Source organism: Neltuma alba, unplaced genomic scaffold, assembly GCF_004799145.2.
Source record: "Neltuma alba isolate B1F8T4 unplaced genomic scaffold, ASM479914v2 tig00004783_pilon, whole genome shotgun sequence".
NCBI lineage: Eukaryota > Viridiplantae > Streptophyta > Magnoliopsida > Fabales > Fabaceae > Neltuma > Neltuma alba.
The window spans coordinates 5,452-33,223 of NW_021633860.1; the positions used below are offsets into that span (position 1 = coordinate 5,452).

At 34.9% G+C, this 27,772-nt stretch overlaps 1 protein-coding gene across 1 annotated transcript; it reads left to right on the plus strand.

Moving 5' to 3' along the window:
- Window positions 1-3,016: 3,016 nt before the first annotated feature.
- LOC114745746 (ethylene-responsive transcription factor 7-like) lies at window positions 3,017-4,268 on the plus strand. The gene has a single exon (XM_028933908.1). The coding sequence runs from the start codon at window positions 3,246-3,248 to the stop codon at window positions 3,906-3,908; it is 663 nt and encodes a 220-aa protein (XP_028789741.1). The 5' UTR covers window positions 3,017-3,245; the 3' UTR covers window positions 3,909-4,268.
- Window positions 4,269-27,772: the final 23,504 nt, after the last annotated feature.

The following is a 27,772-nucleotide window of genomic DNA, read 5'->3' on the forward strand; positions in this document are numbered from 1 at the left end:
ATATTTTATGATTCCTCCAGCACCCTGAAATATTTTTCATGTGCGTCCAGTGTTTTAAAGTATTTTGTTATGCAATATCACAAAATATTTTAGCATATTAGAGGCACCTAAAAAAATATTTTAAGGTCTAGTATTCTAAAATATTTTGTGATTCATCTGGTACTCTAAATTATTTTTCTAAGTATGTCCAATATCATAAAATATTTTGTGATGGAATATGACAAAATATTTTAAGACACTAGACATATTTTAAAAAAAATATTTTAGGTTGTTTTATGAACTTTAACTAAAAAATAATTCTAATATAATGCGATTTTTTTTATGAATTAATACAATGTGATTTAAATGTGTAAAGAAGCGGAAAAAAGAGAAAAACAAAAAAAAAAAAATTCAAAAGTCCCTGCTCAGCACTCAAAATGCAGATGTTTTAAGTGCTGAGCACAGAATGCAGACATGAAAGAAATGTAGTAATAATGGGCAATAAGGACATTATTCATGAATTTTTTTTAAGTGTGAAGTTCTTATTCAAATTTTTGAAACAAGAATAGTAAATAACAAAGTAAATATAGTAAATAGTCACCTGCTTTATTATTTATTATTCTTGTTTAGAACATTTGAAAATTGTATAAAGAACTTTCCACATCTGAATAAATTCATGAAAAAGGTTATTATTGTTGGCTGTTTATCACATTTACTTTCTCACTAACTACTCTAATTTCAAAAATTTGAAAAATGTGATGCGAACTTAGTTGGCTATTGGCAGTGCCAGAGGCAGAGAACTGGCAGCTAGTTATTGGGGAGGTTGTCGAATGCTCATGGCTGGTGATGATGAGGGTTTTGGGTCACCCATAAATTGGTGGGATCTAACAGCATTTTAAAAAAAACGTTAGGCATAAAAGTCATTTGACAACATTTTTAAATATCAAATTGGAAAATATTGGCTAATTTGGTATTTTCAAAATTAGAATTATTGATATGAAATTTCATAACTATAAAGATATTGTATTTAGTGATGGGAAAAAAAGTCAGCCTTTTATTGGTCATAGGCTTAAACAGGCCAACTAGTTTAGGCTTATTATCAAAAAAATAAAATATTTTATTAGGCTTGGCCCTTGAGTGCCCGTGAGCTTCAGTTACGTTTAACAAAAAATATATTTTTCATATATTTTTTTTAAAAATAATAAAAATTACTAATTAAAAGCATAAATATTATCAAGATTTAAGTTACAAGCAAAAGCAATTCAACATTGTGCTATTAGCTACCATCAAATCAAAGGTTATATTTATTACTACTCCTCTGATTGTATTTATAAGGTAGAAAGAGAAGACATTTTTTGGTCATATTTATAGGGTATTGAGAGAAATTTTTTGTATATATGTACAATTTTACCCTTCATTGATTACTGTGCTGATTTTATTTACATAAAATGTAATGTATATTAAATAGAAATAAAGTTGGAAAGTTGTTGAATTTTAAATGAGAGTTAATGAAGTTTAAGATTTTCTTGGTTTATACGAAACATGTTGGAAGCGATTTATAAATAGGACTGTAGAAGTATTTAACTAGTCAAATATTCAAATGTCACAAATTCAACCGACATTCAGCGAAATAACTAGCAGTAGCAAGAGCAAATACCAACATTCAGCTTAATTGCATTTCTTTATTTTTTTGGGACCAAAATGCATGTCTAAGAATTTAATAAAATAAAATACCAAAGTTCATGTTTCAATTGTATTCAACAAGTTATATAACATTAAACTCAAAAGTAAATATGATTTCTGTAAATTATAATAGAAGCAACTTATATAAAAAAATTAATTGGTAAATAAGAACAAAATTATGGTGTCTAATCTTATTCCAAGAAAACAACATAATTAAACTTCCAATTTGCTAAAGACATCCAATTTTTTCAATTATTAGCTTTTGGATGGATAAATATTAGCAAACTAAAATTTTTAATCTAAATCATATATACTAGCAAACTAACGTGTCAAATTAATGTATAAATAACAAAAAATAAAGAAAATCACATTATTATCCTGAATTCTTGTACAAAATGATCCATTATTGTATAAATATATTGATATTTTTGCATCACGTTAGATAATGTAATTTACGGAGTATTAAAATAATTTTAAGAAAATACTAGCTAAATAAAAAATGAACAAATATAATTATCAAAATGGTTAAAACATAAATGTATGGTTTTTTTTTTGACCTGGAAAGAAATGTACGGGTTTAAACAGGTCATGGGGTCGGGCTTAAACAAGTTGGGTTTAAAGATCTACTTATGAGGTGTTTGGGAACATATAAAAGTATTTGTAAAAAACATTTTTTTGGTAAAACAAATTAAATTCTTTGACATATTTACTTCGTATACTATAAAAACACTTTTAAAATTATAATTGTAATTCCATCCAAACATTCTTTTTAATTTAAAACGTACTTTTTCAAAAGTTAGTTAGGCTATTTAGACTTTTAACGGGCTTGAGCATGTTTTCTAGCTCTAATTGTTACGTCATTTTTCTTGAGAAATTTGGTTCTTCTCCTGTTTATGTTGTTCCAAGTAAAAAAAATAATGCAATGTTGGGATGTTGTAATAATTTATCTTGCCCTAATATACCGTAACTGTAATAATTCACGCCAGATTTTTTTGGATTCAAAATATAATTCATCATAGATTTTTTTTTGAGTCCAATTATAATTCACCCAATAATATTGCCATTGTCAAAATTTATTACAATCCAAGTCAAAAAATAAAAGTTTCTTACAATAAGCAATAAAAATAAAAACCCTAAGTCGGCGCGTTGGGTCAGAAGAAAAGTAGAAAGCAGAGAAATAAGAAAGCAACAAATCAAAAAATCGAAGGAAAGAAAGAAAGAAAAGAACGCCATTACAGCCACAGCTTAGGAAACACACACGCACCACTTCACGTTTCATAATAATCAAATCCCAATTTTTAATATTATTACTCTTATTTATTATTTCTTTCTTTATGCGTTGAAGAGGTGAAGTAGTGCTGCCTTTGGTGCCTCCTCTTCACATTCACACACAGCTTCTCTCTCTCTCTCTCTCTCTCTCTCTTATCTTCTTCCTCTTCTTTCCCTCACACCCGCAATCCTTTATTCTTTCCCACTTAGAGATGTTCCTCATGAATCTATAACCTGTTTTGAGACACGCAGAAGTCCAAGACTAGATCTTGGTTTCTCCTCGCCTTGGTTGTCCAGATCTGTTGGTTCAGATCATGAGGAAAGGCAGAGCAGCCGCGCCGGTGAAGGCGGCAGCCGGAGTGGACGGAGGATCCGGATCGAGGACGGTTTTAAAAGAGCCGAGGTACCGGGGCGTGAGGAAGAGGCCGTGGGGTAGATTTGCTGCGGAGATCAGAGACCCTGTGAAGAAAGCTCGTTTATGGCTTGGCACCTTTGATTCCGCCGAAGAAGCCGCTCGAGCTTACGACGCTGCCGCTCTCAGCCTCCGCGGACCTAAGGCTAAGACCAACTTTCCGATCAACCCTTCTTCTCTCTCACCCTTCTGTTACCACCACAATAGTAACAACCTCGCCGATCCGTTTTTAGATCACAGGTTGTATGCTTCTAATGGCTTCCAGGAGCACCAGATCAATCCTCAGAGACCTACCTCTAGCGGCATGAGCAGCACCGTCGAGTCCTTCAGCGGCCCTCGTCCTCGCTCGATGGCGCCGCCGTTGACCACCACCACCTCCCGGAGATACCCTCGAACGCCGCCCGTTGTGCCAGAGGATTGCCATAGCGACTGCGATTCATCGTCGTCTGTGGTTGACAACGACGGTGATGATATCGCATCGTCCTCTTTCCGGCGGCCTTTCCCCTTCGATCTTAACTTCCCACCGGTCGATGATGATCTTCACTGCACCGATCTGCGTCTCTGATGCTGAAACAGAAGAAAGAAAAAGAAGGAAAAAAAAACGTTATCTTTGAATTTTTTTATTGGAATTTTTGTTCTTTCTCCTATCTAATATGCGGAAGAAAAGAAAAAAAAATTGAGGACGATGAAATATGATCTTAAATCTGAGAGACAGTGGTGATGATGGGTATTGCTCTTCCTTCTTCCTCTTAAGCTTTGTAAGAGGAAGAAGGAAGAAAGAGAGTAATCTTATATGAACTGTTTGATGAACAAGATTTGATGCAGATCCTTGCCTGTTCTGCTTGTCTGTAATGTACAATACTAGTTAAGAAAAATTCAGTATCGCTCTAACAGAAGTTAGATCTCTAGCTTCCTCTTCTTTTTTCTTCTTATTGCTTTAGTTCTATTTTCAGTTATTAATGTTGGATGGTTTATTTCTATTTCTGGGTGCCTTCTCTGCTATTTAATTTTACTATTATTCTCCGTGACTGTTTCTGATTGTTGTGTTGGTGAGACAGTATTAATGGCAAGATTAACTTCTGTAATGCCATAGATTCTGTCATTGAGAGTGCCTTTTTCAAGTCTGTCTTCTCTATTTTTTTTCTGATCCAACAATGAAATATATAAATAGAAGGTGTTTGTGATGGGTGCGTGTGGGTGTATTGTGCAGATTTTGATTCTGTCACTGGGAGTGGCTTTTTGGAATTTGATTTCTTTCTTTCTGGTTCAACGAAAGACTCATTTGAATGTAAATGGATTAATGTAAGGTGTTTGTTATATATCTTGTGCAGATTTTGATCAATTTAGTGTCTCTTTGTTATTCTTGTGGAAGTGATACAGAAGAGAAGTCATATTTTGCCTTGTGCTTACGGATTATAGACCCGATAATGAATCAGCGGATTAGGTTAACGACACACAATATAGAAGGGTGTCAATACAATTCATTGTCTAGCGAAGTAGCTATATGATGATGCATTTTGATGTATCCTTGTGGTTTCGTTTCTCTCACTATGAAAACAATTTCAGCTGTTCATATCATTATCCCTTCTTGCTAAAGTCAAAACTAAGAAGTTGAACTCATCCCTATTACTAGAAATGAGAACTTCTGACGACTTTTGGCTCAAATCTATGGTGAGTGTTTTTAAAGAACATAGTTCTTTTTGATAAAGAAATTTAGGCCTCGTTTTTCGCTTCACATTTGACACAGAAGTTGGTATAGTGCAGCTTCTATGAGAAGTAAAAATGGATAGATTTTGCTCGAAAGTGTTGTTGGAATGTAATCCAAAAGTACTCCAGCTGGATTGTACTGTTGTTTAGAGATTTCTATAATTTTTAATATATGAATTAGGATGCGTTTGTGTTTGTATTAGCTTTGGTTTACTGGCTAACACTGAGTCTTTCAGTTCAAACCCTATTTGGTATGTGCATGCCAATACCAAAATGAACACGTCTATACAAGTGTTGCCTGAGTACAAGAATGAATGACTTGTGATTATGACCGATTGAGCATTGATGATTGAAGGATTTATCTTTCGTTTATGGCACAGAGAAAAAAAAAACTCCTTTGGTCTTGAATACAAGACTGAGTATCAGAGTCTTGTATTCAGGACCAGAGAAGTATTATTTTTTCGATAAAAGAAAATTCAGATGAGTTGGCTAACATTGAGGTATTGTTTATTTTTTTATTTGAGGGAAGCTAAGGATTTTTGTTCTACACTTTTTAAAATTTAAACTCGTGTTTTTTTTTTCCCTGTTACTATCTTAACAAACAACTAATTTTAAAGTTAAATAATATTTTACCTATAAATAAAGTTCTTCTTGAGACTTCGTTGGTTTCGAAACTTTTTCTTGTCATCTTAACCAACAACTGATTTTAGGGTTAAATAAACCAACAACTGATTTTAGGGTTAAATAACGCTTTGTCTGTAAATGAGATTTAAATTTGCGATCTTACAGATTTTAGCTTAAGAAGGAAATCCTTCTTGGTTTCTTTTATCAAAAGTGGTAATTTTTGTTGTGTAAATCAGCTTAATACTATGGTCAGCGAGGTTCTTCTGTAATGGCGATGTTTTCTGTGTGTATTTTACGCGAATGAATCGGACAGTAGTGTGGAAGAAGGGGATTATATTTCCAAGAGAATCAGCTTTGAAGAAAGGTGTCGTAAGTAGCAGGGTGAGGATGAGGCCTATGTTGGTTGCTTACAAGTTTGAATTCTGAATCAATGGCTTCGTTTCTCTTTTCTTTTCTTTTCCCTCTGCATCTTCGCTGCAGCAAGGGATCGCGACTCGATGCCATTGAAAGAATCGAGATTTGTTTTCTTCTTTTTATTTTTTATGCCTAATTCCGAGAGAGGGAGAGAGAGAGGCTCAAGTCAACACGCAATTGGGTACAGACTCTCTGAAAGCCTCATGTCTAAAGTTTGGCTTGATATGAAGATCCATTCTCGATTATGTTTTTTTAAAAAAATTATAAGTAGTATTAATTTCTGTACTTATAATTTATGAAATTCGTATGCATGCCAAGTGAGGGTCACACTATTGGTTATTAATTCCATTTTTCTTACCCCTCCGTCCTGTCTAATCTAACATAAAAGGAGTTACCCCATGAAGGATTATTTTGAATTCTCATTGTAAGAATTATTCATATTTAGAAAGTGTTTGGCCAATCCCAAAAGTGTTTTTCAGAAATTTTCAGAAACACTTTTCTATAAATTAAAATAAATTTTTCCACATATTTACTTCGTAGACCGTAAAAGTGCTTTTAAAACTATGGTTTGTTTTTACTCAAACATCCCATTAATACTAAATAGCATCTAAAACATATTTCTAATAGAAAGATGCTTATGTCTAATAAAAAAAATTTCTCTCACATATGAGAATAGAAACTAATGTCTATAATTAATAAAACTTTAAGTGTCCATTAAAAAAATGAAAGGTCTTAACTCTTAATTAAAAATGAAGCAGAGGAACTTAGATATTTTTTTTTAAATTATTATCATTGTTGATCTTCATCATTATCCAACATTGTCTTTGTGAAAGGGGCCAAACAACGTTTTACTGGAATGCTTTGACTTGCAAAGTATTTAAGTGTAAATTTATTATGAGTAGAATTATAATATTAAAACTAAGAATGAAATATACTTATCACCCTTCTATTTTATCTCAATCACGAAATCTCCCTTATATTTTGAAAATGTATATAAACTCCCTTTGAAATTAAAATATATGTTACACAAATCTTCCTTCTATATTTAAGATTCTATTGTCATTTATTCAGACCGGTAGTTGAATGTTAGGTTTGACTTTAAATTATTTTTTTGACCAAAATACCTCTTTTTAACATAATAATCATTTAGACATTTATATTTTTCAAAAAATGTTATTTATAAAATCAAAAAATAATTCCAATACATATATTTTAAAATTTCTAATATGTTATAAAATTTATTAATTTAAATCATAAAATTTTATAATTTTAATTTTTTTATCACAATCATGATAAATTATTTACTTTGATTTCTTTTAAATTGTAAAAACATATTTCAAATACATAATTATTGTTTATCATAAAGTTTAAATGATACAAGTTTAAAAGATTTTATAAATTATTTAAATTTATAATTCAAAAATTTATGAACATATTAGTTCGAGTATATATATTTATTGAAAAAATTATTTAACTTTTAATAAAATGTTTTATGATTGCCTTAAGTAAATAAAATTCGTGTAACTATAAAAATATAATTTAAGAATTTATTATAATAGATAAAATAGTAAACAATTTATTTTAATATAAATTTCATTGAAAAATAATATTTTTAGAATCTCCTAAGAATATTTCTAATGGTGTTAACCGATTAAACTAAATGATACGATTTAGAAGGTTAGCCAGAGTTTTTTTTTTTTTTAATTATACAACGGGGCTAGAGCGTCCAAACAGCGAAAAGCTAAACTAGAACACGTGTAGAGTGCGCAACGCCCAATCTGTCATCCTCTGTCCACTTAACAAGTCTCTCTGGCGGTAATAAATCCATCTTTGTATGGAACTGCCAAGGGGCAGCCTCAAGTAAATTCCATGCTGTAATAAAATCTCTGCTGCAGGGATATAAACCAGATATTGTGGCATTGGTTGAACCAAGAATTTCAGGAGTCAAGGCTGATCGAGTCATCCGTAAACTAGGATATCAAAACTCTCACAGAATTGAAGCTACAGGCTACTCTGGTGGAATCTGGCTCCTCTGGCGCAATAGTGTGACAATACAAATTCTAGCCAACCACAAACAGTTTATTCACGCCTTAGTGGGGGAAACCAGTGATGCAAATCATTTCCTGTTCACAGCCATTTACGGAAGCCCAAACTCCACCCTTCGAGAATGCCTCTGGCATGATCTCCTTAAGCTTCAGATAGCTGATAACAAGCCTTGGCTCCTAGCAGGGGATTTCAACGCAACTTTGGATATTGATGATAGGAAGGGGGGTGCAAGGCCAAGCCAACCTGGCTGCAAAAAATTCAAAAATTTTGTCCAAAATGCTGGGTTAATTGACATGGGCTTCTCAGGTCCAAAATATACCTGGCAGCGTGGAAATCTTTTGGCCCGTTTAGACCGAGCGTTATGCAACAATCAATTGATATCCCTCCACCCCTACATAGAAGTCATGCACCTGCCAAGAGTCCAAAGTGATCACAGGCCCCTCCTAATTAAACAAACTGATTCAAGCAAGCATTCCCAAGCACCTTTTCGTTTCCTAGCATCTTGGCTCCTTCACTCTAACTTCTCGGATCTTGTGGCCAGCACCTGGAACATCCAGAAAAATCTTGCCGACAACATCAGCTCTTTCATCGAAGCAGCAAAAAAGTGGAATTCAGATGTCTTTGGCGCCATAGGAAAAAACAAGAGGAGACTTCGAAACAGGATTGCCGAAACTCAAAAAGCCTTAGAGGATAACCCTTTCTCAGAATATTACCTCGACCTAGAAAGGAAACTCCTCTATGAGTACGAAGACATATGCCTGAAAGAAGAGGTCCTCTGGCTCCAAAAAAGTCGCAGTCAATGGATTAGAGACGGAGACAGAAACACAAAATACTATCATACCAAAGCCATGATTAGAAGAAGGAAAAATCGAATCATGCTCCTAAAAGATCAGAATGGTTGTTGGGAATCTGATCAAACCAAGCTCAGAGAGATGGCGTCTTCTTACTTTCTGTCCCTTTACTCGCTGGACCACACCCAGAATATCCCCTACAGGTATTCAAATCTCTTCCCTCCCACTCCTGATTTTACGGCTAATTTGCTTGCTTGCTCTATCACTAAGGAGGAAGTCAGAATAGCTCTCTTTGAAATGGGTCCCCTTAAGGCCCCAGGAGCAGATGGGCTGCATGCTTTATTCTTCCAATCCCAGTGGGAAATCATTGGTGATACTTTGTATAAAGAGGTGGCCAGTATTTTCGAAGGCAGTGACATCAACCCAGCTTTCAACAACACTTTAATCACTCTGATTCCTAAAGTCAACAACCCCCAAACGATTACAGAGTTTCGGCCAATAAGCCTGTGCACGACTGTCTACAAAATCATCACCAAGATTATAGCTAACCGCCTCAAGCCAATAATGCCAACGCTAGTCCTGCCCCCACAAGCCAGCTTCATAAAAGGAAGAAACATAACGGACAACATCATTATAGCTCAGGAAGCTATCCACTCGATGAGGAGAAAAACTGGCAAAACCGGTTGGATGGCCATCAAGGTTGACTTAGAAAAAGCTTTTGACCGGCTTCGTTGGGATTTTATAAAGGACACCCTAGAGGAGGCACGTATCCCCTCCCACTTGGTATCTATCATTATGAGGTGTATTACCTCAGCGAGCATGCAAGTCATTTGGAATGGCAAACCAAGCAAAGCTTTCTCCCCACAACGTGGAATCAGACAAGGTTGCCTTTTGTCTCCGTATATATTTGTGTTATGCATGGAACGTTTATCACAAGCTATCACTAAGGAAGTGGAACGAGGATCCTGGCGCCCTATTCATATGGGTAGAAATAGCCCACCCTTGTCTCATCTTTTCTTCGCCGACGACCTAATCCTTTTCAGCTCTGTGGATGACGCACAAGTCAGACTCACACATCAAATGTTAAGCGAGTTCTGCACATCTTCAGGGCATAAAGTGAATGCCTCAAAGACAAAGGTATATTTCTCTAAGAATGTAAGCATCCAAACCGCCAACTCCATTTGTGAGCAGCTAAACTACCAGAAGACAATGCACCTCGGACACTACCTGGGAGTTCCTCTTTTACACAAAAGGGTAACCAAGGACACTTATAAGTACATTGAGGAAAGAATGCAACGCAAACTGTCAGGGTGGAAAACTCAAGCCCTCTCTTTATCTGGTAGAATTACTCTGGCTCAATCAGTCCTGTCCACAATCCCTCTTTATGCGATGCAAACTTCCAGAATCCCAGCGTCGACCAAGGCTAAAATGGAGAGCATAATTCGCAACTTTATATGGGGTTCAAACGAGAACAACAGAGGCACCCACCTGGTCAAGTGGTCCGATGCTTGCCAACCAAAGAAACATGGAGGATGTGGAATGAAGAATCTGGAGCACCAAAACTCGGCTTTACTAGTTAAGCTTGCAGTTACAATTATGTCCAAACCAAACCTTTTTTGGGTTAAAATTTTACGTGCAAAGTATGGCTGGCAGGACACTTATAAAAGGCCATCAAGAATCAAGTCGGCCTCCCACCTTTGGAAAAGTCTCGCCGCTGTATGGGATGATGCGATTCTAGGCATTAAATGGAGCATTGGAAATGGACATAATGTTCGATTTTGGGAAGACCATTGGGTAGGCAACTTTGGCCCACTAAAGCATCTATCGTTCGCCCCGGTCACTGAACCTGAACTACAATTGTCAATATCTCAATTTATCAACCAAGAAGGCCAATGGGACTGGCCCAAGTTTGAAAGGAAGCTCCCTAGAGACTTATTGGACCAAATTGCCATAATACCCCCACCTAAGCCCTCTGATCCGCCAGCGCTTTGTCACTGGCACTTAGAACGCAATGGGGAAATCTCGGTAAAATCGGCCTATAACCTCTTGGCCCAAAATGATCTGAATGATGAGGACAATAAATGGAACCTAGCTTGGAGCTGGCCCGGACCAAGTAGAGTTAGAACTTTCCTCTGGCTCATTTTGAGTGGTAAACTGCTGACAAATACAGAGCGTCTCCGTAGACACATGACAACATCTGCGATGTGCAGCATCTGCGGAGGCGATGAAGAAGACATTAATCATGTGTTGCGACAATGTAAGTTGGCAGCTGAATGTTGGCAACTAATAGTTCCCCCACGCCAGTTGACACACTTCAAATCAGCATGCATGGCGGATTGGCTACAGGAAAATTTAGACCGTCAGGAAAAGAGCCCGTTGTGGTGTATAACCTTTGGAGTCCTATGCTGGAAGCTCTGGCACGCACGCAACAATCTCATCTTCAACCAGGAACGGACCTCAAGCTTTCGGATGGTTAATGAAACGCTAGCATTCGCAAACCATATTATGAAGGCCAAAAACTTTTGTAATCTTTGACCGGATGTATTTTGCCTAAAGAACGGGGCTGTTTCCCCTTCTTTATCCTCTTTACCCTGTACATATTTCTTGTTTAATGAATTCCTTTTACTCAAAAAAAACAAGTCTCTCTGGCGGTTCCTCAATCAATCGAATCTCATTGGTTTGAAGGAAGCTCCACTTGCCAGCCACTTTGCCACCAAATTGCCTTTTCTAGGAGCATGCCTCCCCTTCACCTCCCATCCATCTCCCAGGACTTCTCCCACTCTGCTCATAAATCTGTTGGTAGTCTCTCCACTAGATATCATTTCTTCCAGTTTATCTACTACAACCTGCGAATCAGACTCAATAATGACCCTATTTCCAGGGAATTTGTGTACTAGCGTAACAACAGTTCGGACGCCCCATAATTCCGCATCCTCTACACTGCATCTGCCTAGGCGTCGCGCGAAGCTGCCCAACCAATTCCCCTCATGATCTCTAAAAGGTCCACCACATCCCGCCACCTTGTTTAATTATTGAGTATTTTATTCTAAAAGTAATGTAAATATTTCAACTTCATAGTTACTTTCGAGCGTTGTATGGATTTAGATAAAACAGGAATGCAAAATGTTTTCTTCAAATGCTGTAATTTCCAAAATAAATTTAGAAGCATAATGAATACAGGATTAATAGTTGAACCTAATTACGTTTATTGTTTAATGAGTTGTTTTCCGAATAAGCTTTAATGAACTGTTTTACTCGGAAATATAAAAAAATAAAAAATAGAAATAAAAGTAATTGAAAAATAATACTACATTTTACATATTAAGAAAGTCGTTCTTTAATGATCTTATCAAACGACCAACGTATTGGAAAAACTGATTTTAATATATTTATCAACACAATTAGTTTAGAATCGATCTTTTTGTTTTATACGGAGTTTGGATGAAATTAGTCATAATTTAATAATGATATAATTTCTATAAATTGTAAACTATTACACACACACGCGCACGCATATATTAATATACACTCTGTGAGGAGAGATTTTTTTTTTTTGGGGGTCATAAGAGAGCTTCATGTGTAAGGATTAGTTTGAAATGGGTTCAATATTTTTTAAAAGAATAATTAATAAATGCAAGATTAATAGATAGATTTAATTATGTTGTGAGTTTAATATATGGTTTACCTAAAATATGATAAAATGGGAAAAAAATTAATAAGTAACATTACATGCATGATTTTTTTAAATAAAAGGACAATTTTATTCAAATGAATTAAAAAGATTACTCACACATAGTTAATTTGAGTAAAATCCAAATAAAGCAGAGAATAAAGCCGACCCATCATTAGAATAAGAATATTACAAATGAAACAGAACAAACAAACATTGAACAATAAATAAAAGCATGCAATAGAAGGTTCTGCCAATTGAAACCGAAGCTTGAGCAACTTCAACCAGACATGCAAGGGTGAGTAATTGATGAGCTCCTTGCTCTAATCGAATGGACATGAAACAATTCCTCCATGCAAGCTACTGTAGGAATTAAACGCCAAAGGCATAGAAATTCTTCAAGAAGATAGTTGCAGCAACCAAAGTTGCAAGCAAAAACAGTCAAAAGAAGCAACCCAAGACAAAGCTTTGCTACGGAGAGAAGGTTGACTTTATGCACCCAAAAACTTAAACCAAAAACCATCAAACAAAAAATTCCAAAGCAAAACCACCACAATACTCAGCACCAGATTGTAACATCTCGACTTTTGGTCTAAAAGTACCAGAATTAGCCTGAATTGGATAGGCTATCAAACCCTTTTTAGCATAAATCTCAAAAATGATAAAGATAGTTAAAGCAATTTTAGGGATTAAATTGCAAAGTGAGAAAGTTACTGGGGCAAATGTGTAACGTTGAGATTCCAGAAGAGTGTCAAGGGCCTAGAAAGAGAAAAGAGGCTAGATACAAGTCTAAAGTTAAGCTAGAAGCCTCAAAGAGATGGTTTTATGAGGTTAAGTTCAAGTAGGGATTAAATTGTAAATTTAGAAAGTTATGGCCAACAGAGATAAAAATAGAAAATTCTAGAAAATTCTAGAAAAATCTCAAAAAAATGGAAAATAATATCCTAAGACTCTTTTGTAAAGAGAAATGAAGAAAATACCCCTGAGGCAACTTAAATAGAATCTATAAGATCATGGACATCAAAAGTACACTGTTTGAGATAATTATTTAAAATAGCAAGAGACTTCAAAAATATACACAAAAATGAGTTTAAATAGTTAAAAGGTTGTGCTAATTTATAAAATTAGTTCCTCTCCCAGAAGGCCAGTGGAATGACTTTAATAAAATATAAAGTCGATTATGCTAGTTAAGGGTATTTTAGTAAATGATTTTATGAAAGGCTTAAAGGAAGTGTTATGACGTGAGAAAATTCATAGATATTCTCTAAAATTAAAGAAAATTTATAGAGTAAACACAAGAATTTTTTAAACTCCAGAAGGCCATTAAGAAAGTCAGATAAATGTGAGTCAAGTAAATTAGAAGGAAACTTATGTCCTGTTTGGTTCATTGAATTAGAGGGAATGCAATGTAATGATAAGGAATGGAATGTAATGTAATAATAATTACATGAGTTTGTTTGGTATGATAGTAAAAATGATAATAATAAATTGAACTTTTATTTATTTAATTTAAGAATAATATCAGTAAAAAGACTAAAATAGTCCATCCCTTTTTCCTTCATCTTCACCTTGTCCCCTGCCGTCGCTCACTCGCTTGTTTTCCTTCATCTTCAATTATCACCGTCGCCTCTCAACACCATAAAACATCAATATCCTACCTATGAATCAGTATTCTACAAATGGTTTTGATGAAGAGTGTCTTGTGGAGAGCTAGAGAGAGGGAAACATTCACAAAAGGGAAAAGGAGATTCTTTGCTTCTCATCCATTCTCCCTCATCACAGATCCGATTGATCTCATTACTAAAAAATGGCGATGTAGATTTGTGTTCATCTTGATGGTAGACAATGACGATGATGAGGTTTGATGGTATGAGAAAGATAGATGAAAAATGTTGCTAGATCTATTCATTGAAGATGAAAATGGTGAGGAGTTTTGCAAAAGTCAATGGGGGTGGTGAATGCAGAGGTCGTCCTACGACAGTGGGGACAATAAGGTGTGTGGAGAGAGGAAGACGAAGAAAAAAGTTCAATGGTGAATAAAGTCAATTTTAAAATTATAAGGGCAACATTGTCTTTTCAACTCAATTACAAGAGGTCCGCATCCCTATTCATGAGTCTCCCCAATGTAATAATGATGCACTCATTTAATGTAATCAGCATTACAAAATGTAATCCTATTTACATTACATAAACTCAACCAAACATTTGAATAAGCTATTTACATTAGGATTACATGTAATCCTTTTTCATGTAATCGAACTAAACAGGCCATTAGAGATTAAGTTTTGATCCAATGGTCAAGATTCATTCTTCCTTCCTCTCTACTAGATTTTTGACACCTAGCCCTTCTAGAAGGATGATGTAAGGGATGATGTAGGAAGATGATACAAAAGTGCAATTGAAGTTTCAAGTTTACCTTTACACTTTCTATTAGCTTTCAAGGGCATTTTGGTTCATTTAAGGCCAAAGTTTTAGCTATAAATAGCCTTCACCTCTTCACTTTTTTGGCCAAGATGAGAACAAGAGGGGAAACTCTTGTCATTTTTATTTCTTGAAGCATAATCAAGAGGAAAATACCACCTTTGATAATCTAAGCTTGGATACAAGGTTGGTTTTATATTCTACCTTGTATTTTGATTTGTATTCTTGCGTTTGATGGTTGAAAAATGTGGATTCCCCTAAGAGGAGGTGCTGACTGAAATCTATAAGAGATAAGGGAGGATGATTTTGATGTCAGTTTAAAGTCATTGATTATAGCTTAATTCAAGTGGTATTTCATTGAAATTGGAAGAATTGCATGTTATGGAACCAAATATACTGTTTAGCCAGATCTATTTATGTCCCTTAAGAACAAGCATTGGAAGCATTGTAATTAAAGTTGGAATTTTTAGATTTCAAAACCCCCTATTTAGCCAACACTGGTTTTTGGAGAAGGAGTTTTCTTTTTATGAATCTAAGCTCATATTTGGATTTCTTGGGTAAAATTGTGTAGGACTGGCCTAAAAGAACAATTATTACAAAGCTAGAACACTAATCCTAAAATTTAGAGAAAAGGTTAAGTTCAAGAGAGCTAGTCTTGAACTTTATGTAATCTCTTAGTCCTAATGGATTGTATGATCATTATGGCTATGTTTAGAACCTTAGAACATCCTAAAAGATGTTTGATGATATTGACTGAAAGCTTTTATGGTTGGGAAGTCAAGGGAGTCAAAGGAAAAACAAGAGGAAAGCTAGAAGTACAAGGTAGTGAATTTACTTATTGCCATTGCTTGATATTGTATACTTGTGTATTGCTATGTACATGATGTTTGAATGTTGTTATGACATGTTTTAGCTGCTGTGATTACTATTTATGATGAGTAGATTATGCCTCCATAGCCATGCATCAAGAAGGTAGATTTAGACATGCTAGTATGTCACTAACTCACAAGAGAATAAGCAAGTTGCATGTAATGCATTAGCATCTATCTAGCATGATTATGTGATATTGTTTGCTACTGAGATTCTCCCAAATCTCTCCCCTCTCTAACCAATTATTTAGGTCAATCAATGATGGGAAATAATGGCATGAGAAGGAAGGAGAAGAAAATAGAGAATTATTGATGTTAATAAATGAGATTAATGTATAATTCTCCTATTATGTAAATTATGTTTATGGATGCCAATTGTAACACCTCATGTTTAAATCAATTAACTTTCCTTGCGGAAGCATTTGGAATCACTTTTGAAGGCTACAATTGATGAAAAATCAAGTTTGAAAATTTTTATTTATGGGTTACTATTCATTGTCACCTTAAAATGTGGCAAATTTCGAAAATTCATAACTAATTGTAGAAAAATTGAAATTGAGTGATTCCAAGTTTTACAGAAATCTCTTTGGATAAAATTTTGAGGAAAAATAGTTTCTGAACTGATTGCTTTGAAATTCGAGCTCAATTTCCTTTGAAAAAGTTACTGTTCATTTAGTCATTTTCGGATTTTACTGTATTTTTGCCTAACTTTGGAAAGGCATAACTTTCTGCTCGGTTATCAGAATCGGGCAAACTACCCCTCATTTTAAAGAGAGACATAAGATCTCTTTACTTGCCAAATCTTATGACCTAACTCACTCATTTGATAGGTCAAACTGGAGCTACAAACTCACTGCTCCAGGACTTACGTTTTATCCCTTAACATCTCTTTAATTCTTTTTATTTCTTTGGCATACATAACATGGCCTTACTATTTCTCGTTCATGCTCATACACTTTCATTCATGCCATAAATATTATAATTAAATATATGGCATCGTTGGCATCCATAACCTAGTTCACAAAATAGTAGAATTATACATTTATCAACAGTCTCATCCATTAACAAGAATAATTCTTCGCTTACTTCTCCTTGCTTCTCATGCCATTATTGCCCATCATTGATTGACCTAAATGGTTGGTTAGGGAGGGGTGAGATTCGGGAGAATCTCAGTAGCAAACACTACCCATAAGCATGCAAGACATAATGCACATGCATGACATGTTATAACATTAACAGATGAATGCCATAGAAAGTAAGCTAAAGCATTTCATGCTTCCATAACATATTGCCAAGGCAAAACATAACATAAACTTGCAAACATAACTTTGCAAGCATTTCATCATAGCTTAGTCACATCATGGCAACACAATCACATCATGCAAGCATACATATCAAGCACACAGTATAGGTAAATTCACTACCTTGTAACATGGCTTTCCCCTTGCTTTTCCTTTGATTCCCTTGTCTTTCCAACCATGTGGACATTCGGTCAACATCACCAAACATCCTCTTGGATGTTCCAAAGGTCCTAAACATAGTCATATTGATCATACAATCCATTAGGACCACTAGATTACATAAAGTTCAAGACTAGCTTTCTTGAACCTCAACCCTTTCTCTTAGTCTTAGGGTTTTCTTTCTAACTTTTCTAACATAAATCTTATCATTTCCCATCCTTAAGATCCTTTTCTTGTCAATTAGGACCACTTTAGATGGCCTTAGATTCAAGAATACCAAATCTGGAAATTTTGCTTCGCGGGTACTGTTCACGCAGAATTTCCAGATTTTTTGCTCAAATTTGAAAATTCATAATTAATTCTAGAAAAATCCAAATTGAGTGCTTCCAAGTCTCACTAAAAGATCCTTAAGTTAAATTTAATGGAAAAATAGTTTCAGGAACCAATTCTATTCCAAACAGCACCGGAATTGTACGGAACTCGAAACTCTTCCAAAAGTTCAACACTGTTTCCAGATTTCAAACCCTAACTTTGGAAAATCACCATAAATCGTACACATATCCAAATGAAGTGTTCTACCTATAGATTTAAAGCTCACAGAGTGTACTTTAAGCATGCAAAATTTCAGAATCAGATACGCACAGTAACTAATCCGAAACAGGCATGAAATCAGGTGCTATAACCATCACATACCTTGTTTTAGAGTTTGATCTGGCTTGGAACCACTTGGCTTTTCTTTCTCCCTCTTCTTTCTCTCTCTAGAAACCATTTTGCAAGAGCTTCCCCATGGATTCCTTATGCTTGGATGAAATGGTAGGGAGGGGAGGGGGTATTTATAGAAAAGCAGACTGAATCTGGACCGTTGATCTTAAAAATACGTGGCTCGATCTGGACCGTCCATTTTCTCTTTTGATCTTACGATGACAAGTGTCCTATGACATCATGCTTACCTCATCATGATGACATCATGCTTACATCATCAAGCCACATGTCTTTAATCCGACCGCACACGTGTCTTGCATCCGACAGTACACGTGTCTTGCATCTAGCCGTACACGTAATATTTTCTTTTTCTCATCTAACCGTACACTTGTCACTTTCATGTCCTTTCATCATTTATGGCATTAAAATAGGGAGAACATAAATGGAAATTCGTGCAAAAATATTTTCTCAATTATTTCTCCACCTATCAAGCTAATCTTGCACCGTATCGGATACTTTTCGGGTCCTGACTTACCCTGTACCACCAGGACATGTTTTGACACTATTTTCTCATCTTAATAAGTACATATATGGTGCCACCTTAGAGGAGCAGAGGGGAAAATAATTAGCTCTACTGACGGGCTACTTAACCTTACTGAGTCATGCAGTAAAGATTTCACTATAACGGGTAGACAAAAGACTGTCTAAAATATTCCCATACTGCGTTCTGATTTTTATGCTGTCCATAAATATCTTCTGGTGACTCAGCATGATGACTCGTAGGTGTCATGATTACGCTTGGTGACTCAGCATGATGACTCGTCGGTGTCATGATTACGCTTGATGACTCAGCACGCTGACTCAGCATCGTCATGATGGCTCTTAGATATTTTCTTTGGTTTTGTCTCCTATTTATGGGACAAAATTATTTAATATTTGACCGGAGCATTTTATTCAATTTAGAGCTCCAAAATTCATCCAAAAATATCATAAAATTCCTCATATTCTAGAGAAAATCTGTGAATTTTCTCAGGTCATAACTCAACCTGTAGCCCCTCTTAAAAATCATTCTTTAAAATGCCCTTTTTCGGCACAACTGGCTTTTAAGTATTCTTAAAGCCATTTTATTGGTCTTTTGGGGATGAAACTAATTTTATAATTTTCTATAGTCTCTTAGATCATACATCCCCATTTTACCATAATTTTCTGAGGCTTTCTTATGACTCAAACAATTAAATCTACCTCTACATCTCAAATTGAGCCATAAACTTATAAATTCCTTTTAAGTTACCTCAGGGTAATTTTCGTCATCTCTCTTCACAAAAGAGTCTTAGAATATTATTTCCCATTTTCTGGGATTTTCTTAGAATTTTCTAAGTACTTTTCATTTTTACCCCTGATGGCCATAACTTTCTGAATTTACGGTTTTACCCCTGCTTAGGCTCAACCTTATAAAACAATCTCTTTGAAGCTTCTAACTTAACCTTCGGTCTGCATCTAGCCTCTTTTCTCTTTCTGGGCCTTTGAGACTTTACTGGAGCCTCTAACTTTGATTACCCTTTAGCCCCTTAAAACATTCACTTTGCAGTTTAGTCCCTAAAACTGCTTTAACTTTCTTTCTCATCTTTAAGACCTCTACTAAAAAGGGGTCTGATAGCCTATCCCATTCGGGCTATTTCTAGTACTTATAGGCCCAAAAATCGGGATGTTACACCAATGATGCAATGTAATTGATTAGAATGTCTTTAGCATAAATGAAAATCTATGAGAATGAATGGGAAAGAATAAGCCTAAGTTATGCATGCCAAAGCAAATAAAAGAATTAAAGCAAGTAAAGGTAAAGAGAAAAACATAGGTCCTGGAGCAGTCAGTTTCGAGCTCCAGTTTGACCTATCAAATGAATGAATTAAGTGACGAAGTTTGGCAAGCATATAGTACACATCTGAAACTTTAAAATGAGAGGTAGATCACTTTAATTGGATATGTACACAAGAGATACAAATTTCCATAGTTGAGGTAAGAAATTTGAAAGTTTTAGGATTTACCCAATGAATAGTAATGTTTAATGAAAAAAACTATATGAATGGGCATGAGATAAGTCCAGTTTGATATTTTTTCCTTAAAGAGAATTGAAAGAGGTTCAAGTAGAAATTTGAAGCACCTCTATATGATTGTTTTAGAATTAGTTATGATTTTTAAAAGTTGATCCTGTAATATGAAAAATGCACAATGAACAATGCTTCCATAAATCAATGTCCTAGTTATGTTTTTATAAGTTAATGGCCATCCAAAATGGTCTGAAATGGTTCTAATTGGACCTTAAGCTATAATAGAAGTAAGGTGTAATATTTTTGGTATCAGAATAGAGATTTTGGCATAGGAAAAAGGAAACTATTTGTAAAGGTTTAGAAAAACCCAATTCAGGTTAGAACTAGTAATAGGGTACTAGTTATTGTCCAACTATGGTTATGGATTGGAGGTGGGTGCTTTCAGAAAAATAAGTGTTGAGGATCGTTAAGAGGTGAATCCTCAGCTAGAAAAAGATAGATAAAATGATGATAAGAAATCATACAATAAGGAAAGTAGCCACTATTTAAAGTTATCAGACTCCCCCTCTAGAGGAAGAGTAATGACTAAGAGTTAGACAGGACTGTTAAGGGTATGAGTCTGTACACCAGCAAGAGGGTATAGTGGCAACCTAAGCTTGATGAACTCTTATAGCCTCGTTAGGGGTAGGGCACCATAATAAAGTAGCTATCTTAAGTCCCTGAATAGATCAATAAGAACTTATAGATAGTAAACTCAAGATAGATAGCCCTATTGAAATTTTTTAGGGATCAGGAAGAAGAGAGAGAGATGAGAATGAGACAGATAGATATGCAGGGAACTAGCATATAGAGATAAGCATGTTCTCGAGAATGTTAAGAGATACTTAGTCACTTGGGGTTAGGTTGAGAGGCATCTTTTTACAAAGGATATAGTCTTAGCCACGAGTCTTCCTAGAGTAATTGGGAACTAGTCCTTTGAGGCAGAATTGGCACCACTCTAGACAGAGCCAGATACCCTATCTGAGCAGGAAAGGGAAGCAGTCATGATGGAGTTGATGTTGCTGTAGCGAAAGTGATGTGTCTATCATTGAGAACTGAGAAGAGCAGCCGAGCCAAGGAAAGCAGAGTTGACGTTACCCAATGAAAGCATGACTAGCCAAGAACAAAGTTAGAGTTAAATGTCCCTAAGCTTAGTAGAGTACTAGAGCAAGCAGAAAGAAGAAAACCTTATAAGTCCTCTCCCTATAACTTTCAGAATCAGCTAGAAACAGAATATAAGAGGCTCCCTTTTGTAGGGATGAGATGTCTGAATGGCACGCTACAAACATATTAACCAGTAAGGGCTTTAGTCCTTGCATTGAAATGCCAGGTATTATGCATGTTAGAGTAATTTTCCTACTCAGAAGTGAAGCAGAGGAAGAGAAGTTGCATAAGTTCTTTCCCTGTATCATTTTAAATTAAATAGAGATGGTAAGAACAGCTAGAGGAGTAAGAGAACTCTAAAGGCAGATTGGATTATGCACCTAAGGAGATAGATAGATGGCTTAGAGAATTGATTGAGGCCTAAGAGAATGATATTGGCTCTTGGAATAGTCTTGGAGAATGATCAGTCAAGTTACCAACTAAGTAAAAGTGACTTATTTTATTGCTCAGTCCTGTGGTCCAGAGTCTCTCAAAGATCTTAACATGGCTCAGACTGATGATAATATTCCAGGGTCACTATGGATCCTGAAGAGGCTTATGGTAGAGTATAGTAGCTTCCGACGTTGTAGTAGACTGAGCTTAAGGAAAAGTAGTTGAGCCATAAGAGTAAGAGTACAGTACCTCTTTGGGAAGATAAGTACCAATGATGAGTTTGAGATGTGGAAACCTCCTTTAGTAGTGAACTAGTATAGAAAGAGTACCCATGACTTCCTTCCAGATAACCTTATCATTGATTAGGCTGAGCTCAATTCTCTTCTGATTAATATAAGCAAGCTAGAGTTAGAAAAATTAGAGCCATAAGTCTTAAATAAGAGACATTCAAGCTAGTTCCAGATACAGGAAGAACCACGTGTGATACAAAGACAACCTGAGTATTGACGAGTGTCACATCCAGTAATATGACATTTAGGAATAGGGATATTCCTAAATAATTAAGTGTCAAAAATGACAAGGAGAAATAGAAGAATTTTGGTGGAATAATTATTATAATTTTCCAAACCAATTATGAAAAGTTTGACTAATTAAGAAAAATTGGTCAAGAGTAATTATGAAAAAATATTTCCAAGCCTTGGAAAATTAAGGACAATATTCGTTGAGAATTATATGGGATTATAAAATTGATTTTATGACCAAATTGCCCTTGGAGAAATTACAAAGGAATTTAAGGGCGATTTAAGCTAGTTTAAGGTCCTTTATTTGGAAAATTCCAAATAAATATTTTTAAGGAGGATAAAATCCCGAGAAAATTCCTATGATATTCCAAGGAATTATAAGAGATTATGAAATTAAAAAAGACTCCCAAGTATCCAAGATTTTTCCCAATTCCTTTGAAAAGAGGAAAAATCGCTAAAGAGAAGGAAAATAGTTTTCCTTTTTATTTAATTATTGGGAAATTAAAATTGAGACAAAGAGGACAATTTGGAAAGATAAAAATGAGGAGAATAATTTATGGATATGACAGAAAATAATTACAGAGGTTAGAGGATTGTAATTATAGAAAAAAAGTTAAACCCAGAATAAAAGTGCACTAATAAAGTGTTAATCAGAGTCTTACACTTTACTTGGCCCACAAGTTGCCACTTGTCAAGCATTCAATAGATGATAATTAAAGCTTTGCAAGTGTCAATCTACCAATAGAGAGGATCTTGACCTTGGAATTTAATTACATTATGATTTAAGTTAATTAAAAAAGAGGATTAAGACTAAGCAGGCTTATGACACTTGGCATGGCATTAATGATGGTTGGTGGGATATTTTTGGTTCATTAATAAGCTCTTCCTTCCCCCTAGATCTGATTATGGTTTGGCCAAAGTGAGAGCAAGAGAGAAAAGAGAGAGTTTCAAGTGGAAATCAAGGGGAAGCCATCAACTTTGATCAACCAACCAAGCTTCAAGGTTAGTTTTTGTTCTTAAGTTGTTCTCCACCTTGTTTGCTTGAGTTGTATGGTTGAAAATCATAGTTTTCCTTCTCTTTTGGTGCTGGCCGAAACATATATATTATAGGGGAGGAAGTTTTATGGTTCAATTTTGCTAGAACACTTCAAAGCATGATAAATCTTAGTGGTTACAAGTGGTTGTAGGTTAATTTTGAAGTGTTTTCTTTGCCATGTTGCTTGAGTTTCATTTAGGTTAAAGCTAGATTTAGACCCTAGGATGAGTTTTTCAAAGTTTTGAGGCTTCCATTGTGTTCAAAATGAAAAATGGTGTAGGGTAAACCTAAAGAACAAGTGTTGGAAGCCATAGAATCAAAGTTACAATTTTTGGATTTTGAACCCTAATGGTTCGGCCAAGCTGAAATTGAAAGAGGAAGTTTTATTTTCTTAAATCTAAGTAGATATTTAGAATCTACATGAAAAACCATGTAGGAAAAGGTCAAGAGGGAATTTTTAGGGTTTATGGAAACCAACTCTAGAAATTCAAGAACAAAGATAGAAGCTTGAAGGGCTTTAGGAGTTTCTTGAGTTATGTTATTGATTCTTATGTGGAATGGTTAATGATTCTTGCTGCCATTTTTGTGGATTGCCATGTTAGGGTTTGGCATTTGTGGAAGCAAGAAATGAGAAGAAGAAAATCAAAGAGCATTGGATTAAGGTAGTAAGATTTAATTAACCTTAATGTTAAGTGTTGCATTGATTGCTATGCAATTTCATTTGCTATTATGTGGTTGAACTAGATGATGATGATGATGATGATTGTATAGCTATACTCCTTACTTTATGTGCCTTGGCTATTGCATGTTAGGGTGCTACATGTATGAGGTAAAATAGTTCCCTATTAATAGCAAAAGGTTGAAATGCTTGTAATTGATGCATGTTAATGTTTTGGTTGATTGGTCTTGCTACTGGGATTTCTCAAAATCTCATCCCCCCAATATAATGTAACATTTTAGGGCCTAAAACTCTCAAGAGCAAGCTGCAGATTGGAGGCTAAATTATGGTGTTGCACCATAAAAATTCGTGGACATTTGGTTATGTATAAATATCAATATTTGGTGCTGTAATCCCTAAGCAGGATGTTAGTTTAGAGCCATGTTTTATTAAGTTACTGAATGAATCTCTACACAAAATTTAGTATGCTTAGAGTTGACATCTTGAGCTTCAAATTGATAGGCAGTACGTTAAAAATGGCCAAGTATACGATTTTTAATGATTTTTCAAATTTAAGGTTCAGAATCTGGAAAAAGGATTTTCCAAATGAACAAAGGTGAATTTCACAAAAACATGATGCTTTTTCAAATGGAATTGGTTCATAATATTATTTTTTCTTGAAATAGAATTCAAAGATCTTTTTATAGAATTTTGAACCACTCCATTTCAATTTTTGTGGAATAAGTTATGAATTTTTGAAGTTGGGCAAGAAAACTTGGATTTTCCTGATGAACAGTAAAAATCCGAAAATAAGCTTTTTTCATGAATTTTTGAGCCCAAGACCATCCATGTGGTCTAAAAATGGTTTTAATTAAATCCTAAGTAGATTCGATAGTAAGGTGTGACAACGGGCAAATCCTAAGATGAGGTTAGAGTCAAGAATGTAAGCTGAAAAGACCTAACAAAATAGAACCAGAAGGGTATAAGACAGCAATGTACCAGGGTTCGAGCCTATCTATCACACCTTACTATTATATCCACTTAAGTTTCATTTAAAACCACTTTAGAACACATTGAATGGTCTTGGGCTCACTTTTTACCTTAAAAACGCTAATTTTCGGATTTTTATTGCTCATCTGGTAAAATCCAGTTTTTTGGCGCCCACTTCAAAAATTCATAACTTATTCCAAAAAATCCAAATGGGGTGGTTCAAAATTATACTTAAAGCTATTTAAGTTCTATTTCAAGGAAAAAATAATCTCATGATCTAATTCCTTATGAAAAAGTGTCAGGCTTTTGTGAAATGTCATACTGTTCATTTGCCAAAAACCCTTCTTCCCAGATTCTGACCTTTACTTTGAAAAATCATTAAAATTCGTATACTTATTAGCCATTTTTAACGAATTAGCTATCAAATTGAAGATCAGGATGTTATCTTTTATCATACCAATTTTTGTGATTAAACGCATCCAGTAGAATAATCAAAAAGTTGCACGAATATGGCAGTGTTAGTGTGCTTACAGCATTGTTAGTTTAATATATAGATAACCAAAAAGGGTCCACGAATTTTATGGCAAAACACCATACTTTAGCCTCCAATCTGTAGCTTGTCCATAGTAGTTTCAGGCCCTAAAGTGTTATATTATATTTGGGTGATGAGATTTTAAGAAATCCCAGTAGCAAGATCAATCAACCAAAACATTAACATGCATCATTATAAAGCATTTCAACATTAGCTATCATAGGAGAACTAATCTTTTTATAAATAGGCAAACCTCAACATGCAAGGCCATGGCAACAAATGTAAGGAGCAACCAATCACATCACATCATCGTAGTTCAACCATATAATAGCAAGCATACATGCCATAAATAACAATGCAAAGTTAACATTAATGGCTAATTAGATCCCACTACCTTAATCCAATGCCTTTTGTTTTCTTGTTGTTCCTTCTTGCTTCAACAAGTGCCAAACCCTAACATGGCAATCCACAAAAAGGGTAGCAAGAATCATCAACCATTCCTCATAAATCACTATCATAACTCAAGTAACTCCTAAACCCCTTAAAGCTTCCATCTTTGTTCTTGGATTTTTAGAGTTGGTTTCCATAAACCCTAAAATCACTTCTTGACTCAACCCTATATGATTTTTTATGTAGATTCCAAATATCTACTTGGATTTAACAAAATAAATTTCCTTCCTTCAGTTTCAGTTTGGCCGAACCCTTAGGGTTTAAAACTCAAAAATTGCAACTTTGCTTCTATGGCTTCCAACACTTATTCTTTAGGTTTACCCTTCATTATTTTTTCATTTTAACACAATGGAAGCCTCAAAACTTTAAAAAACATATCCTAGGGTTCAGATCTTGCTTTGCCGAAAATAACACTCAAGGAAATAACCATGAAAAATGCTTCAAAACCAACTATAATTCACTTGCAAACACTAGGATCTAACTTGTGTTGTTGTGTCTTAGCAAGTGTGATGAACAAAACTCCCTTCCCCTTTTATTATTCACTTCAGCCAACCATTAGAGAGAGAGGGGACATATTTTTCAACCATAAAAGAGAAGGAAAACAAGGCAAGAACACATCTGGAACTAAGAAACTCACCTTGAATCCTTGATTGAATGACCAAAGTTGATGCCTTTCTCTTGGTTTTCCTTTGAAGCTCTTCCGTTTTCCTCTCTAACTCTCCTTGGCCGAGATGTAGATCAGATTTAGGGGAGGAGAAGCTCATTCAATGCACACAAAATATCCCACCAACCATCATTAATGTTGTGCCAAGTGTCAAGAGCCTACTTAGTCTTAATTTTCTCTCTTAATAACTTAAATCATAATGTAATTAAATTCCAAAGTCAAGATCCTCTCCATTGATAGCTTGACACTTGGAAAGCTTTTTTAATACCATCCATTAGAGGCTTGACACATGGCTAAGTGTGAACCATTTGAATTGCAAGACTCTAGTCTTGCTTTATCGGTGCACTTTTACACTGGGTTTAACTTCTTTTCTATAATTACAATACTCTGGCCCCTGTAATTATTTTTCTATCAGATCCATAAATTATTCTCCTCATTTTTATCTTTCTTTCCAATTTTTCCTCTTTATCTTAAAATTATTTTCCCAATAATTAAATAAAATGGAAAACTAATTTCCTTCTCTTTAATGATTTTTCCACTTTTCAGAGGAATTGGAAAAATCTTGGGTACTTGAGGGCCTTCTTTTAATTTTATAATCTCTTATATATTCCTTGGGACATCACAGGAATTTTCTTGGAATTTTTTATCCTCCTTAAAATATTTATTTGGATTTTTCCCAAATAAAAGACCTTAAACTAGCTTAAATTGCCCTTAAATTCCTTGTAATTTTTCTAAGGGCAATTTGGTCATAAAACAATTTATAATCCCATATAATTCTCAAGGAACATTGTCCTTATTTTTTCTTAATTTTCTGAGGCTCGGAATTATTTTTCCATAATTATTCTTGACCAATTTTCCTTAATTAGTCAAACTTTTCATAATTGGCTTGGAAAATTATAATAATTATTTTCCACCAAAATTCTTCTATTTCTCCTTGTCATTTTTCACCTTTAAATATTTAGGAATATCCTTATTCCTAATTGCTATATTACTTACTGGATGTGACACTATCAGTATCAGTGTCTTAGATTCCCGTCAGCACTGTTCAGTTAAGCGTGCTTAGGTAAGAGTAGCCCAAAGATGGGTAACCCTTGGGACTTTATGTAAAGTGTGTAGAGGCTAGAAATATAAGCCATTTTTGGCAAAAATACACAAAGTTCAGTCGAATGGAAGATAAAGTTAAGGTAAACAGAGATAATCTGGAGTTGACAAAAGGAATAAGTAAGATCTATGAAGACCATATTGATATCT